Source organism: Symphalangus syndactylus, chromosome 12 (assembly GCF_028878055.3).
Source record: "Symphalangus syndactylus isolate Jambi chromosome 12, NHGRI_mSymSyn1-v2.1_pri, whole genome shotgun sequence".
Taxonomy (NCBI): Eukaryota; Metazoa; Chordata; class Mammalia; order Primates; family Hylobatidae; genus Symphalangus; species Symphalangus syndactylus.
In genome coordinates, this window is record NC_072441.2 from 136,850,326 (window position 1) to 136,868,055 (window position 17,730).

General features: G+C 57.2%; 1 protein-coding gene across 3 annotated transcripts in view; it reads right to left on the minus strand.

Annotated features, from left to right (window-relative positions):
* Positions 1-16,657, minus strand: part of KCNQ4 (potassium voltage-gated channel subfamily Q member 4) — a 56,611-nt gene extending 39,954 nt beyond the window's left edge. For 2 of the 3 annotated variants that reach the window (XM_055254813.2, XM_055254812.2), the window contains exon 1: positions 16,025-16,657. In XM_055254813.2, coding sequence (XP_055110788.1) covers positions 16,025-16,338 — 314 coding nt within the window. In that variant the 5' untranslated portion in view covers positions 16,339-16,657. The remainder of the gene's footprint in view (positions 1-16,024) is intronic. The other variant, XM_063625162.1, reaches the window with a different exon arrangement.
* Between the last annotated feature and the right edge of the window lie 1,073 nt (positions 16,658-17,730).

Sequence of the window (17,730 nt, forward strand, 5' to 3'; positions counted from 1 at the left end):
ACCTTCATAATGATCTAGAAGACCAGGTTTGAATTTTAGTTCTTGGACTCCTTGGAATCCCATGCTGGAATCTGGCAGGGAAGGGACAGCCAGCCCCTTGCTACCCTCTGATCCTCAGATTCTCTTCCCACACTGGGCCCATCCCTCCCCAGGTGGGGCCTTGGGTACACTCCTGGGGGTGCCTCAGCCTGCTCTTCCAGGCTTTTGCTATACCCACTGCAAACAGCTGTCCTTGAGCCCAGGGCTGCTCTGACAGCCCCTGGGAGAAGGGCCTGTGCAGACCCTGGAAGCAGGCATGAGTATTTGGCCAGGGAATTCCAGGGTTACCTGGAATGTGTTCTAGAGCAAGGAGGACCATGTACAGGCTCTGGGTTGATATGCCAGGGCCATATAGGCTGAGTGGGTAGAATTCTGGGCCCTAAACCCGTGACTCCACCCAGAGTAGCCCTACTTTGATCTGTTTTATATATTGTGCTTCTGTATCAGGTGTCATTCAAAGAACCAGATCTATGACTTGAAACAGTTTGAAAAGCTCTAATCTAGATCCTGCCTGCTACTGAACATGGGAAGCTGAGGTTACTGGGAGGCCAGTGACTGCATTCAGGCAGTGGGTTGGAGCAAATCCAGGGCACAATCCCAGGCCTCCCTCGTGGAGGCCAAGGCTTGGGAGCATGTTTCTGATCGATAAGACCTAGGGCCTCCAATGGGAGAGGCCACCAGGAGGTGGTGAGTGCTCAGTCCCTGGTGGGGGCCAGCGGGCCTGCTGCTGGGGCCTCCTGCCATGACAGGGGGCTGGACCCTCAACTCAGGTCGCCCAGCTCAGGAGTGGAGAGGCCAGACCAGGCCAGAGAAGGAGAGGGAGTCCTGGTATAAACAACCGTAGGGGGACCAAGATGTTTTCTCGTCTCCCAGGCGACGGCAGTGTTTACTGCCTAGCGAGGAGCGGGGCATGGCCCACACATTTGCCTCCCTGACTTGTAGCCAAATTTTTCCAGGAAGGGGTGGCCCAGGATGAGCCCCAAACACTCCTGCTCTGCACCCCAATCATCTTCCCTCAACTTTGCCCCAACGTGCGCCCTAAACCTCCCTGATATCGCCCCCATCCTTCAGTCCCACGTGCTACGTAGCACTGCACCTCCATCAGTCCTGAATGCCCCAGCATTGCCCCCTAGCTCCTAATTCTGCTCACAGAGTAGGAGGGTGGGGAGCAGAAGCAGGACAGCGGAAGGCCCCAAGCAGAGGAACTGGGTATGTGCCAGGGATCTGAGCTGGGGCTGCTGGGCATGGGGCAAGGACAAACCTCTCCCACGGCCCTGGCCAAGACAGAGGGAGGGCTGCGGCCCTTGGATTAGGAGAGTGCAAATCCCTCTCCCCAGCCAGGGCCCACCCCATGCCTGTCATGTGAAGGGCATTAGATGACCAGACCCCAACAAGGGAGGGGCTGGCAGGTGCCCACATGGTCATGCCACAGCCAGCTCCTTTGCCCAGGCAGCCAGGCCAAGGAGAAAAAACCGTTGATGCAGGAGGGCAAGTGGCAAGGTCCCCTTCCCCCACGGGCAGCAGCTGCAGCCAGGTCCAAACACAGGGGCACAGGGGTTGGTGTGGCTTGAGTTCCAGCCAGCAGCCCAGCCCAGCTTCCACATACATACACACACCCTGCCCAGCTGACAATGGGTCTTGTTGAGACACCAACTGATTTTCACTGAGAGCACAGGCTCAAAAATGGGGCTGTGCCCATCCGGGATCCTAGACAGGCATCTGGACCCCTGGAGTCCAGCCCTGAGTCAGCAACTTCTCAGCTGAATGACCTTGGGCAAGTCACTTGTTCTTTCTGAGCCTCAGCACGAAATAGAATAATAGTATCTTCCTCCAGGGTTGTTACATGAATACAGTGGGATTCATTGAACAAACAATAATTAAAGCCCACAATGGGTCCAGCATGCCTGAAACGGCTTTGTGGACTGTCAGTGGGAGAGGGGACCTCCTTCCCAGTACAGGTAGTATTTTGGACCTCGAGCTAAGGCTCGAGATGTGAAAAACATCTGCCCAAGACCATCCAGAGGGGGCCTAAGCCCAGGCCAGCCCCTGGGAAGCTCTGCAGAAAGGTTTTCACTGTTACTTATCATCATTGGAGACAGCTAAGATGCTTGGACTGAGCCTGGGTTCTGGTCTGGGCTCTACTGCTGACCTGAGTTTAGTCCCTGCCCTGTTCTGAGCCTGTTTCCCCCTTAGAAGAATGAGGGGGCTGGGTGAGACCAGTGATTTCCATACTCTGTTCAGCTTCAAGAAAAAGACAGAGCTGGGGCTGGCTGAACTACCAGGACTCTGCCCCTTCACCAGGGCGTCCCTCCATTATCTGGGCCAAATCCCAGTGTACCTTCTTGGAGCCATTATAAGGCCACTATTCTAGGGACCCCCATGGACCCCAAGCTCACATCTCCAGACTCCCTTTCCAGACAGCCTCGGCGCCTGCACCCACCCTCTCTGCTTCCAAGGCCACCCCCACACACCCCCCAGCTCCCAGCTCAACCACACACACCTCCCGCCAAGCCAGAGTTTGCATAAGCAGCTGAACTTTCCCTATAGGCAAAGTCCTAGGGCTCCTGGTCAGGTTGAGCTAGGCCCTGGGCGGGGTTGGTCAATAGCTCTGAAGGAGGCACTCAGGGGGCTGGACCCTGGGGGGAAGGTAAAGGAAAAAGGGGGACAAGTTGGTAGCATCCCCAGGGCTCCTTGCCAGAGTCCTTACCCCTCCAGCATCCTCCTCGCCAGTCTCAGAAGGCAGTTTCTAAAACACGAATCTGCCATGTTACTCCTGGCATCACTTCCTTCCCATCACCCTCTCAGGAAGCTGCAGCTCCTCAGCCCGGTGTCCTCACTGCCGAGCCTGGCCCTGTCACATCCCAGCCTCTTCTCCAGATACCTCTCACCTCCTCTAGGATCCCGCTCTTCTGACTTCTTGCTGTTCTTTGCAAATGCCCTGTTCAGCCTCACTTCTGGGTCTCTGCCTGTGCTAGTCTCTCTGCCTGAAACACTGTTCCTTGCTCCTTTTCACCTAGCTAACTCCTACTTCTACTCATCTTTCAGTCTCAACTTAAGCCTCTTCCTCTGGGAAGCCTTCCCAGCCATGCCCAGATTGGGGCTGGGCTTGGCCCTCTGTGCTGGGCTCCCACAGGACTCCGTGCTGCCTGGACAGTGGCACTTATCACCCTGCCTGGTAACTGCCAGCTTCCCAGCCCATCTCCCCCAGGGAGCAGAGGAAGGTCTGATTCATTGCTCTGTCCCCAGAGTCTGGCATAGGGCCTGGCCCGGGGAGACTGGCATAGCAGCTGAACTTCATTTAGAAGTGAAGGTTTCTCAAATGAAAGGGTGAGAGGGAAGGAATGAGTCCCCAGGGTAGAATCGGGGTGGGAGCAGGACCTTGAACTGTATTTATTTATTTATTTATTTATTAGATGGAGTCTCACTCTGTCGTCCAGGGAGCAGGACCTTGAACTGTATGTATGTATGTATTTATTTATTTATTTATTTATTAGATGGAGTCTCACTCTGTCATCCAGGCTGGAGTGCAGTGGCACGATCTCAGCTCACTGCAACCTCCACCTCCCGGGTTTAAGCGATTCTCATGCCTCAGCCTCCCAAATAGCTGGGACTATAGGTGCGCACCATCACACCCAGATAATTTTTTGTATTTTCAATTGAGGCGGGGTTTCACCATGTTGGCCAGGCTAGTCTTGAACTCCTGACCTCAGGTGATCTGCCTGCCTCTGCCTCCCAAAGTGCTGGGATTACAGGTGTGAGCCACTGCGCCCGGCCCAGGACCTTGAACTTTAAGGCTCAACTTCTCCTCATATCACCCCCCACTAGAAGCAGGCAGACATAGTCCGGGTGAGTTAGGTGGGTAAGATCACAGCCTATAGAGCTAGACTCTTGGGGTTAGAATCCTGGCCCTGCTACGTGTACCCACACAAGTCACTTAACCTCTTTGTGCCTCAACTTCCTCATCTGAAAAGTAGGCATAATAACAGTACCTACCTCATAGTGTCATTGAGAGGAAAAAGTGATAGGAGGCGTGGCAAGCTCTCAGAGCAGCATCTGGTCCACAGTAAGCACTCAGTAAGGTTCTGCTAGTATTATCTTTGTTATTATTGAGAGCTAGAGCAGAGAGGGAGGCTGAGGCTCAGAGAGGGAGGCGACTGCTAGAAGCTAGCCAGCAGGATCGTGTCTCTTGCCTTCCCACCCTAACCCGGTGCCCCTGATGTGCACCGATTACCCCCTCGGCCCCCCCACAACAGTCCTGCAAACTGTTCCCACCCTCTCATGTGACAGAATCGTTGCACACTCGGCCTCTTCAGGCACTCAGTTGTCTGAGCTGAGCCCAGAAAACTCCCATCCTCTTGGGCATTCACCACTTCCTGGCTGTGTGACAATGGCAGTGTTTCACCTTTAAGCTTCAGTGTCATCTTCCATCCAATGGGGATAATGATAGGACCTACCTCATAGGGCTCTTGGAAGGACTGAATGAAGCAATGTGAAAAATATTTAGCACAATACCTGGTAGAGATTAGACTATGAATCTTATTACTCAGTGACAAAGTCTGTGCTTAGAACTCTAGCCTGGCTCCGGCTTCATGCATTCTTTTCCTAGAGTTCCCCAGGCCTCCAGCCTGGACATCTCTGAGCTGTCCTCCAGGGGAGCCTGAGGACAGGAATTGCTAGTGTGGCCACCCTGCTTTTACAGAGCCTGTGCCATTCCTCCTGCCCCGCTCCCCCATATGTCTCTTCCTCAGGGCTCAAAGCAGTGCAAGTGAAAAGTGAAAGTGAGATGAGGGGCCCAGGACCCTAGAGAAGTGGAAGCCTGTGATGGCAAGATAAGAACAGTAAAACCAGGGCTGGGTGCAGTGGCTCACGCCTGTAACCTCAGCACTTTGGGAGGCCAGCGTGGGAAAATTGCTTGAGCACAGGAATTCGAGACCAGCCTGGGCAACATAACAAGATCCCCCCTCTACAAAAAATTTAAAAATTAGCCTAGCGCCGTGACGTGCACCTGCAGTCTCAGCTACATGAAAGGCTGAGGCCGGAGGATCGCTTGAGCCCAGGAGTTCAAGGCTGCAGTGAACCATGATCACGCCACTGCTTTCCAGCCTGGGTGAAAGAGTAAGACTCTGTCTCAAAAGGAAAAAAAAAAAAAGGTAAAACCACCACAACCCCCCTGTTCTTCACAGCACTTTGCAGTTTACCAAGCACTTGCTATAGGAGGCAGCCCCGTGAGGCGAGCAGGGACAGATGGCAATCGTCATTCTATGTATAAGGAAGCTGGTGCCTCAGAGAGGTTGGGTCACCTGCCTGGCATCACACAGCCTCCAGGAAGCAGAGGCAGGAGCTGAGCCCTAGCCTGCTGCCTCCCGGTCCAGTGCTCCTTTAACTGAGGGGTGAGCCCTTGATTCTGGCTGATCTGCCCCCCACCCCGCACCGGCCCAACCCAATCTTAGGAAAGAGCCCTGGGTTGGTCCTCACTGCAAAGTGTGGGGCCTGAGGCTCCTCTGTCCCCTGATCCCTCTGTCCCTACCAGACCCCTCCCTCTTCTGGCTCCACAGCTCAGTGGGGAGGAGCCGGGATGGCGCCCAGACTCAGGGATTTCACGCACCACCGGTAAAATTTCCAAAAACACTTTGGGGACTGCATAAGGTTGTCAACTTTTTATTTTGCCAAGTAAGGACATTTTTTTCCCAGCCCATCATTTCATAAAAGAAAGGACATCATCTCCTACTAAAAGGCAGTCCTTTAAATGGAATAAATTTAGCTTTATGAAAGAGTCGCCACCCCGTCCTTATTCTCCTCGGTTTTGCCTTAGGCCACTGGAAACTGCCTTGGGTCAGCTGGTGAGGCTGAGAACCATTTAGAGCTGGGGCTTGGCCCTGACGCCGATATGGGTTTGAGTCTTGACTTGACTCGACCACAGACGAGCTGTGTAACTTAGTATGTGGTGTTTCTCTTCTTTGAGCCCCAGTTTCTTGTCTGCAAAATGGGAACAATAATAGTGCCTGCTACCTAGCGGGTCCTGGAAAAACTAGATGACCTCACGTCTGCAGAGCACTCACTCAGAAAGAGTCAAACCCTGGTTCCCATCCAGTGTCCCCACCCTGGCCTGTCACTGTGTATGGCTCTCCACTGCCCGCAGGGTAAGGCCCACCTCCACAGCCTGTCAATCAAGGCCCTGTGCTCTGCAGGTCTTGGGGCAAAGGAGTGAGGGGAAGGAAGTCCCATCTCAAGGCCTTTGCTCCGCTGTTCCCTCCACCTGGAGCTCACTCGGGATAAAAATCATGAACACCCACAGTTCAGTGCTCCACACAGGGCTGAGGGGTCTTTTCTCCACTTCTGTCTAGTCGGCAAAACCCTTCTCATCCTTACTACTTGGCCTCAATGCCACCTTCATCAAACATCCACTCATTGCTGACCACGTGCCAAGAATTGTGTTCAACCCCCACCCACCCAGTTCTCACAGTCCCATGCAGAAAAGCAAAAAACGCATAGGGCTGGGTGCACAGAGCTCTGGGGGCACTGAAGGGCCCTCGGTCGAGCCTGGGGGTAATGGGGATAGGGAGTGCTTCCAAGAAGAGGTGGTGCTCAAACTGGGACTTGAAGGATGAATAGGAGTTAGCCAGATGATGCAGTGGGCAGGAGAGGGGAGGGAGTTGCAGGCAGAAGGAAAAGTACAGAAGCACTAAACAGCGCGATGCTTTGGGACACTGTAAGTCATTTCTTAGGTGAGAGCAAAGGATGCTTGTGTGGAGGGCATTTCTGACTTGGGCACTGGGGATCGGGGAGTTGCTGACATGTGGATTGAGGAAGGAGGGCAGGTTTGGAGGGAGATGCTGAGTTTGAGATGCCCAGGGAATGAGGAGGAGAGGTGTCAGCAGGCAGGAAGCACAGGGATGAAACTGCAGAGCAGAGGCTGTCATCATAGGGGTGACCCCGATGTCGTAGGAGTGCATGAGACCACCCCCTGAAACTATGTACTATGAAGAGGACTTGAGACAAAGCCCCAACATTCAAGGGGCAGAAAGAGGAGGCAGAGCTGCTGGTAGAATCAAGAGAGAAAACCCACAGAGGCAGGTTTGAGGAAAGCCAAGGGGGTTGCATTCATGAAGGAAGGGCTCAGCAGGCAGCCGTGGTGGCTCCTGAGGGCACCATGGGAGGATCGCTTGAGCCAGGAGTTGGAGATCAGCCTGGACAACATAGCAAGACCCTGTCTCCACAAAAAAATTAAAAAACTAGCTGGATGTCTTGGTGTGCGCCCGTAGTCCCAGCTCCTTGGGAGGGTGAGGTGGAAGGGTCACTTGAGCCCTGGAGGTTGAGTCTGCAGTGATCATAGTGATTATGCACTCCAGCCTGGGTGACAGAGTGAGGCCCTGCTTCAGGAAAAAAAAAAAAAAGAAAGAAAAGAAAAAAAAGAAGGGCCCACGGGGGCCCCTTGGGGAGGCAGCATGGTGGAGTGGCCAAATGCATGGCTCCCAGAGAAGCACATGCTAAGTTCAAATCCTGCCTCTACCACCTGTCAGCCATGTTGACTTTGGGCAAGTCATTAACGTCTTTACACCTCAATCCCCCTGTCTGTAAAATAGGGCGAATGTATTTTTTTTAGGATAAAAAGCATACAGGGGAGGGATTGATACCCCCACCTAGCCTCTGTGCATCCCCAGGTTGTACCTCCCTTCCTCTGCTGGGCCATGGGTCACACTGTCCTTTCCCTGTCCCCCGTCTCTCCCACCAGACTGCCACCAATCCCCAGAGGCTGGAAAATGAGATAAGTGAATGCGTTCACCCAGGGAATGGGCAGCAGGGAGGCAGCACTTCTCCCATGTTACTCCAGTATAAGGAGGGAAGGTGGAAAAGGCCCCCGTGTGGGCTGTGCCCTTGAGCCATCAGGTCCCTTCTAGCCTCAGTTTCCCCATCTGTGAAATGAAGCCCGTGGATCTGCTCCAGCTCTGAGGCCTGAGGTTCTGTATAGCAGGGATATATGGAGAGAGGATGGGGGTAGAAAGGCGTAGTCCCTACCTGCTGGTCCTGCCTCTAAGGGAGGAAGTTCCACAGGGTCTGAATCCCCACTGTGCCCAGGGGCTGGTCCCTCCAGTAGAGGGTGGCAGCTGGGCCAAGACTCGCAGGAGTGAAGGCGCCTGAGATTGTGCTGACAAAGCTCTTCCTGCTTTTCCTTTCTCTCCCTGCCCCCTCCCCTCCCGGGGGACAGCCAAGCCCAGCAAAAAATAAACCCAAAGACAGCAACCTGGACAGGCCTGAGGCTCCCAGAGAGAAGTGGTGGGGAAGGAGGAGCAGCCTGTGACCCTCCCACCACTGCCCAAAAGCCAGTGGGTACCCGATCTGATCCCTACCCCACCCCCACCCACACCCCGCCAAAGTTGGGCTCAAAGGGAACAGGCATCTCCCCTCCATCTTTCGCTCTGTGGGAGTAGGGAGCCATTCCTTGCTTGATAGGGACAATTTGAGTAAATGTTGTCCAGCCCAGCTAGACAGGGGGCTCCAAGATTTTGAAACAATACCCCAGGAAATCTCATTCACCTCCTGGTTCTTGGGCAGTCCTTCCTGCTGTCTGACCTCCGTCTCTTCTGCTTTGATGGGAACCATGCTCCATTTATCTCCAGCGAGCTTTCCTCCAGTCCCACCTTCCCAGCCTGGGTGTCCAGGGAGTCTCAGGAGAATGTACCTCAAGATTTTCCCTCCAGCCTTTAGGCTAGAGACCCTGCTCTACCCACTGTTCCCCAGATCTCCATGGGGTGATGAGGGAGGGAATCGCTGAGCTCCTGTTGCCTCCCTCCCTCAGGCACTGCCCACAGATTCCCAGCCCAATTAGTCTGCTGCCTGGGGCTGCCCCTCCTGTTCCTCACCTCTCCCCTCTGCCAACCCCCAGGGCATGCAGCTCCTGCCCCAGGGACAGGGTTGCCCAGGGAGCCTGGAGTCCTGGGGGCTCTGTGTAGCCACTGAGGCCTGCTCAGCACCCTTTCTCCAGCCCCTCAGAGCCTCCTCTGGGGGCAGGCAGCCCCCTGAGTGCCCTGTGAAGTGGCACCCTGTCCCCTGAGGGGCCCTCAGAGAAGATGCTGGAAGAGAGCTCCCTACTTGGTACCCTATGAACTTCAACGTCCTGAGACAGCAGTTTCTCTCATTCACCCACCATGACTGTGTGCCAGGAAGCCCTGAGAGGTCCACTTTCCTGTTAGGCCCATTTTACAGAAGGAGATACCGAGGCTCAGGACCCGGGATGGAGTGGGGGTGGACACCTTCCCAGTAAACGTGGGGACTGAGATCTCTAAATCTCCCTTGGGATTCCCTACCCTCATTCCCCGTGATCATTTGCTCAGGAGAGAGTGGGGGAGTGCCCTCCTCTCCCGGGAGTCCCTGGCTGTCTCTCTGGGCACCATGGCTCTACTTTTATCCTCCGGGGGCCAGGCCAGCTGCCAGGGTTGGACCACGAGGCCCAAACTCGGCCGCACAATGGCCCTCTGGCATATACCGTCCTCCCCATAACTCACAGACACACTCACAGCTGCACACAGACCAGACCTCCCTCCAAATCTCTCCCTGGGAGAAGAGGCAGCTGAGGCCAGTGGTCCTGGCAGACTCTGTGACCTCCTCACAGTGCCCCCCAATCCCCTGCTCTGCCAGGCAGGGCACAGGCATGGTCCAGCTCTCTCTGGCTCCCTGGGCCTGGTATGGAGCTGATGTTCTGTAACTGTCAGATGAAGGAAGAAACAAATCAGGGAGCATGCTAGGTAGCCAGGCAGGGGGCCATTCATGAGCTGGGTGACGTCCCCTCACCCAGCCTCACTTTGCTCAACTGTGACATGAAGAAGACAGCACCCACCTGATAAGATGGCTGTGAGCATTACACGAGAGAACGTAAGTCAGACACTCTCACGGGCAGGGCCCACAGGAGGCTGAAAAGGCACAGCCCCAGCTCCCGTGGAGAGCCACTCGCCCCAGGACACAGGCAGACATAGCTCCTGTTCTCTCCAGAGCACACTCAGACACACTCACCTTGCTGAGCCCAGCACACCTGCCACACCTCTCCCCGGAGGAGAAGAATGAGGACAGTGATAACAGCATAATAATAACAGTAACGATGATCATGGCTAACAGTGCCCAGCAGTGTTCGGTGCCTCATCTCATCCAGTCCTGACAATCTTAGAGGCAGGTATTATGATTATTCCCATTTTTCAGATGAGAAAACTGAAGCCCAGAGAGGTGAAGTAACTTGCCCAAGGACACATGACTGCTAAGGCTAGAACCAAGAAGGAATGCAGATCTGTCAGCCTCAGAGCCCATGCTTTTCGCTCTTCACAGGACAGTTTCTGGAGACACGAAAAGTCCCTGCTATTCCCCCACCCTCAGCCTCTCAACTCCCACACTAGGAGCTTCCCCCAGGGCAAACATGCAGAATTCTCTGCTGGGGGGCTCCATAGCCCACAAGAAGATGGGACCTTCCCTAAAGACCCGCATTGGTGCTAGGGAGGTAGGAGGGAATCTGGGGAAGTTCCCCGGGCAGCCTCCTTTGTGGGCAGGGCCTCGGCCTTCCTCTTTTCCTGCTCCCAGGCAGTTCCAGCTCCTTTGACTGGCTCAGAGAGCCTGAAATTAATCATCCACTCAAAGTGCTGCCATCAGCCCAAGAATAATAATCACCCCTTGAAACACTCCTGGCTTAAATATCCCAAGGATAAGGGCTTCGGCAGCAATAGGGATGGAAGTTAGACATCCAGCAGCGCGTCTTCAATGGAAGAATGAACGTACTATGGAGTTGGGGTGGGGTGGGCAGACAGTGAGAGATTGAACCGGCTCCAGTGACACCAAAGAACTCCAGAAGAAGGAGGCAAAAGAGCATGAGGGGGAGTGTAAGGGGGAGGAGGAAGGCAGTTTAAGAACAGGATGGTCTCCCCAGCTCCTTACAAAGACCAAGCAAAAGGACTGGGGCTGAAAAACAGCAGCACGAAAAATTTGGGTCACACTCAAAGACTTTCCCGATCACAAGGGCAAAGTTCCTAGAGCATCCATCTCCCCTGTTGGCTGGGTTAGGAAAATTGTTATCTAAAGTCCTGATCTGGGAGACAAAAGACTTGGGTTCCTGGCACAGTTCTCCACTAACTCACTAGGTGTGACCTTGGATGAGTAGCTGCCCCCTTCTGTGTCTTGGTGTACCCAGCAGTATACCACAAGGTCAGATCGAAGGACCCCTAAGGGCCCCCCCAGGAGGAACAAAGGCCAGCGAAGTTCTAGGAAGCCAGCCACCCCGCTCCTCTACAGTTCTGAGGCTGCCCTCCAAGGTGGCTACACAAATACACACAGACCCGCAAGGGCAGCCCTGCAGTTGTGTATAGGCGAAGGCCAAAAACTCAAGGACAGGAGCGAGCTTTGTTCTCTCCTAGGGGTCTGGGCTGGAGCCACAGGCCCAGGTGTGTGTCCATGGTGAGTGTCTGTGAAGTCAGGGAAAAGGTAGGGGCAGCTGTAAACTAGAACTCTTTTTGTTGGATGGATGCTGTGTGTGTGTTTGTGCATGTGTGTCGATGTTGCAGTGAGTGCATGTGTGAGACATTCAGACAGGTATGCAGCAGTGACATGGGTCTACAACTGAAACATGGCTGCACTGGGTGAGGCTGGCAGTTTCCACTCAATTCCACAAAATGCCATCACTGCCCACCCCCTGCTGACTGTGTGCAGGGTGCTGGGGATGGACGGACAGATGACACAGGAGCGCTGTTCTTGAGGAGCCTGGACTTAGGGTGCTGCTAGCTGAGGCTGTGGTGCTGAGCGCAACAGCTCCCAGTCAGCCTCCGCTCTGGGCACATTAACTGGGTGGCCTCTGCTGAGTCCCAGTTTCCCCATCTGTCAAATGAGGAGGATAGCAGTGCCCACCTCACAAGGCTGCAGAAGGACACAATGAGAGCGGTTTAGAGAGAGCTCAGCACAGTGCCCTGTGCATAGCTGGTGCTGCACACACGACCAGAGATTTCAGTTCAGACTCCAAGAGCCAAGCCCGGTGGCCACTAGGAACAGAGAGAACAGTCCTGGGCAAGGAAGCAGGAGCAATGTCAACTCTCTGCCCTGGCCTAGCCCAGCTGAGGTCTCTGCACAGAGTCCGCTGTATCTGCTACTCATTTCCCAGGTGACTTTGGTCTCCAGAGCCTCAGTTTTCTTACAAGTAAAATGGGGCTGTCAAAATGTGAGGACTGACTGGCCTAGCGGGGATGCCTGAGGGTTCTGAAGACCCTTTGCTGGGATGATTTCCAACCTAGGCGATGTTCTTTCTCAGATGGCCGGGGTGGGAGGTCGGGGGCTCGGGGGTTAGGAGTCTGCGGGCCCCAGAAGCTGCTGCCACCTCCTCCCCTCCCCATTCCCACAGCTTCTGACCCCAGGGACAAGGCTGAGGGAGGATGTTTACAGAGCTGCAAACCTTCACATAGAGAAAGTCTGCTGGGCCCTGGGGGCTGGGAGCGGCAGGCCTGCGGCTCATAGTGGCTGGGGAGGATGAAGGGAGATAGGCTCTTGCTCAGCAACCTCCAGCACCCTGACTTCAAGGGAAGCTGGAGTGGCCTTTGAGAGGGGGCAGCAAGGGGACAGCGAGCATTCCCCACAAGGGCTCAGCAAGCAGGATGGGCCACGAGGTGGTATTTCTTAAAATTCAGAGAGCAGGGCCTGTGAAGGCTTCAGGGCTTAAATCAGAGACTGGGGCATAGGAGGGGGATGGGGCTTGGTGACCAGACTGAGGGCCTAGAGAGAGAGGGAAAGCTTGGAGAGGGGCTCAGTGGCCCCTCATTCTGGATCTCAACAGGAGAAGACAGGAGTCAGCAGTCCTCTCTTCCCAGAGGTTGCAGCTGCCGCAGGACAGGCCAACTCTGGGCTTGTACTCTAGGCAATCTCCCACCTCTTGGAGCCAGAAAGATGCAGGTTCTGTGTGGGGCTCAGAGGGGACGGGCTGGCAGATGGGAGGGAGGCATACCCTAGGGTGAACGGGCTCCTCTCACCCCAGCTCCCTCCTTCCTGAGCCCTTCTCTTTCTCTCTCTTTTTTAATTGATAGGGTCTCATCCTGTCACTCAGGCTGGAATGCAGTGGTGCAATCACAGTTCACAATAGCCTTGAATTCCTGGGTTCAAGTGATCCTCCCACCTCAGCCTCCCAAGTAGCTGTGTCTACAGGTGTGCACCACCATGCCCGGCTAATTTTTAAATTTTGTAGAGTCAGGGGTCTCACCGTGTTGCCCAGGCTGGTCTGGAACTCCTAGGCTCAAGTGATCCTCCCACCTCAGCCTCCCACAGTGCCGGGATTACAGGTGAGAGCCACTGCGCCCGGCCCAGAGCCCTTCTCTTGCAGGCTCTTCTACTGGGGCCCCTCCTGCCACAGCCTGCGTCTCTGGGAAGGGGGTCCTAGCTAACGGTACTCCCTGGACTCCCCTCACTTGGGCTGCCATTGAGGAAAGATTGGGAAGAGGAGAAAGGATTTGACCAAAAGTGTAGTGGTCCGGCTAGGAGTTCAACAGCAGGAAGTACTTCCTGGCAAGACCCTGCAGTGTGACTGAGAAACCCCACATCTGGAGCTCCTCAAAAACAAGAGAGACCTTCTGTGTGGGCCCCTCCCCCAGCCCCAGTAATAACAACCGTCTTTCAAGCTCAGACAGGCCCCTGCAGCTTACCAAGCTCTTTCCCACTCCATTACCTCATCCAAGAGAGAGGCCGCAAGGTTGGGGTTTCTACCCGCTTTGATGACCTACAGACCCAAAGCTCAGAGAGGCCCAGCGATCAACCCAACGTCACAGAGCACACAAGAGGTGGGCTTCCTGACACCTCCACCCCCTTTGACCTCTAAGATGGGTGACCAATTCCCTGAGATCCTTAAACACCAGGACACTTCCACACCGTACTCCTTCCCCCAGAGCTCCCAAGACATGCCCTGGCCCTGGGCTCCCGGGGACAAGTGGTCAGGACAAGCACGGCCCTGGCGAGGGCATTTCCTGGCATCGGGAAAGGGCAGGATGTGGGGCAAAGGTGCCAGTGGATTAGCTCCTGGAGAGGAAGGGGCGGTCATTTCAAAGGAGGCAACAACAGCGGCTGGCTAGGGGACAGGAGGCAGGTCCTTCACCTCCACTGACCCTCGTGGGGCCTGTAAGGCCAAGCCTGGGGGGTAAGGACCCCACGTCAGAGCCCTATTGGCTTCCCCGGGCCCAGCCATGCCTTGGAAAAGTCACTTCCCAAGAGGAGCCCACGGAGGGCACAATTGTTCTCTGGGGGGTGTCTCACCCTCCTGGGGCACTCAAGGAGGCTGCTCTGTAGCCACTCCTAAGGAGTAGTCCCCATCCCCTCACCCCCAACTCCACCAGCCCTGGGCCTTCCTCACTCTAACGGGCCTCTTTATAGCCACAAATATTCATCCTAAGCCTCCCGGTGGACACTAAGGGCTGGGCTACTCCTAACTGTTGACCCTGAACCAAAGCTTGATCTCATGTCCTGAGCACTTTCAACTCTCTGCCCCACCCTAGCCCAGCTGAGGTCTCTGCATAGAGTCAAGGCTGCCACCCCCAATGCACTTAATGGCCGAGAGAGCCCTGCTGTCTTCCCCCACTGCCCTTCCCTGTGCCGCATCTTTCTCCCCTTCACCTCTGAAATTCTGTGGGTCCAGTTCAGATGGGGCAGAGGCAGACCAGCAGGCACCCGAGGAACAGGCCGAAGGACAGACCCAGAGACAGGTGGAAAAGACAGGTAGAGGAAGAGTGGACAGTCAGGTGGACAGGTGGATAGGCAGATGCACAGACAGGCACCCGGATAACTGCACAGGCCACAGATGGATGGAAACAGGCAAGCAGAAGGACTGCGGACAGTTAGGTGGAGAGGTGAGCAGACTGGCTAACTCGCACACAGGTGGAAACTCAGGCTGGCAGAGGGACAGCCAGGCCAGCAGGAGGGCTGCTAGACAGTCAGGTGGGCAGGCAGGTGGGCCGCCCAGGAGACCCCAGTGCCAAAGGGCCCTCTCTGGTGGCAGCAAAAAGGGATTAATAGCCACATATTTTCCAGGGACCAGAGGTCTCTCTCTGGGCACCTCTGAGCGTCCCAGCGGCAGGCCCAGCCCTTCAACTGATATCTGCGGGGCCTCTCATGTTCCCGGCTGGGCCAGGCAGTCCCCCAAGACTGAGCTCTGAGCTGCCAAAATTCACTCTTTACATCCAAGAGGGGTCAGTGTTTTTGAAAGTTGTAGGAGCCTGGTGAGAGGGAGGAGGGGGCCCCAGCAGCGTCAGTGTTTCCAAACCTACCCCTCTCCTCTTTCTTTTTCCCCTGGTGCCTAGAGCCAGGCCTGGTGCTGCCGGCCAGCAAGGCAGGCGAGCTGGGCCGAGCCGGCAGGGCAGGGCAGGGCAGGCAGGGCGGCCGCTGTTGCCACTGGGAAGTTGAGGGTGAATGGGGAAGACACAGATCAAGTCGGACACAGCATATGCGGGTGTCAGGGACCCCCACACACCCACAGTCAGCTGGCCAGGGGTGGAAATGAGGGCCGCCCTGGAGAGGAGCACCCCTGAGGGGAGCCCTTCATAGCTCAGAGCTGGGGAGCAGGTGACAGAAGCGTGTGGGAGCCAAGGGGTCCTCTTTGTGTCTGGGACACAGGGAGGCAGGGGTGGGGAAGAGGAAAAGGGCGCCCACTCCAGGGGCCCCAGACTTCGCCAAGCGGACTGGGGGGAGGCAGCTGGCGGTCGGGAGTACCTGGGACAGAGGAGCAGAGGTTGGCAGTCAGGATGGAAATAAGCAGTTGCGGTGCGGGGAGGTCAGAAGCGAGGTCAAGCAGGGGTCAGGCCTGGGAGATCAGGGCTTAGGGTCGGGCTCAGCGAGGGGATCAGAAACGGGGCTCAGGCCTGGGGGGAGAGAGATGAGGGTCGGCCCTGAGGCAGGGGGGTAGAAGGCGGAGCCAGGGCGGGGCGGCCGTACCCCGGGAGGGCCAGGCTCGCGCGGGGAAACGCGGAAGGGCGCGGGGTCGCAAACTCACATGAAGACGTGGTAGACGAAGGCCCAGCCGCGGGGCCGCTCCAGCACGTTGTACACCCAGTTCTGCAGGCGGCGGTAGCGCTTGTGCGCGGCCGAGGAGCGCTGGCCGCAGGCGGAGCCCGAGCGGGAGCCCGGCCCAGGGAGGGGCGCGCCCGGCGGCAGGGGGCTGCCCAGGAGGCCGAGGCGGCGCGGGGCGCCGCCCCCGCCCGCCTCGCCCTGTTCGCTCTGCACGGCCGTGAGCGCCACCAGCTCCGCGCGGGGGGCGTCCCCGGGCGGGGGACCCAGGCCGAGGCGGCGCGGGGGGGCCTCGGCCATGGGCGGCGCCGGGCTGGGGGGGCCGGGGCCCGGGCACTGTCCGGGGCGGGGGCGCGCTCGGGACGCTCAGAGGCGCATGACTCGGACCCGGGGCCAGAGGGGCGACCCGGGGAGGGCGCGGGCGCGGGCGCGGGCGGCAGGGGCTAGGGGCCGGGCCGGGGCCGCGGGCGGGCGCTGGGAGCCTGGGGGCCGCCGGAGCCCGCACTGACCGCCCGCTTCCCCGGCGACTGGGGCTGCTCTTTCCGACTCCAACTCTCTTATTACGCGCTCCATGCCGCTCGCCTTTCCACCTGCCACCGGCGCGCGCCGCTCACATGTCACCCTCCCCCGCCCCGCCCCTCCCCCGCCCGCCCCGCGGCCGCCTTCCCAAATCGGGAGGGAGCGAGCGAGCAAGCAAGCGAGGCGAGACGGAGGGAGGGAACGCGCGGAGCAGGCGGCGGGGCAGGGCGCACGGGCGGCCGAGTTGGTGCCTGGGCCGAACCGCGTGGCGGGGGCAGCGCGCGGGGCCGGGAAGCCGGACGCGTGCAAGTGGTGTCCACGGCTGCGTGGGGCAGTGTGGCCCCGAAGGCCAGCCCGGGGGTGGGACGCCTCGTGTGTGCTTGTGGAAAGTGGAATGTAGAGTTGTGGCCGCGGGCGGCAGGGGAAGGGACGCCGTGTCCCGTGGAGTTTAGGTGTAGACCTGTGCAACGGCGTCTACTTGTGTGTGCAGGGTGGGTGGCTGGGGTCTACCCGGTGGGGGGGATGGAGTCAGTGAGGTGTGAGTTGTGGGTCGGGTGTGGGTGGCTGCGAAAGTGGAGGTGGAGTCCAAAGGGGATGAGGTGTGTCCATTAGGGTCGAGCCCTGTGTGGCTGGTGCGGGTGCTTAAAGTGTGCCCAGTGCTGTGTGTGGCTGGGTGGGCAGCGGCGGTTGTCCTGCTCTTACCTGAAAGGCCTGGAGCCCGCGGGCTGCTGGGCAGCATCAGGGGGTGTGGAGCACAGTGGGCCTGGGTGTGTCTTTCTCCCACCAACTGCCACCTCTGAGCTTCCCTTCATCGTGATGGGGGAAGAGCCACCCTGCCCAGAAGAGGGTCCTCCCGGATGGAGGAGCCTGCTCCCCTGCCTCACTCCCAGGTCAGGGAACCGGGTTTGGGCAGATGGAGTGTTGGGAGATGAGCTCTGAGCCAGCCTTAGAGGGGACACACACCCCCTACCCAAGGCCCACAGAATCCCAGCCAGAAAAGGGGATACTTTGTCCCAGGGCATTCCCTCTCCAGCTGGAAAGTTTTTCTTAGTCCCCGACCTTCATCTCTCTGGCTGTAGGGGGCAGCCCCTCTCCTTTAGCCCTCCTGGGCCCTGCACAGGGTTGGTAACTTGGGTTTCCCGATCCTCTTTCCCTCTTGCTCCACGGAAAGCT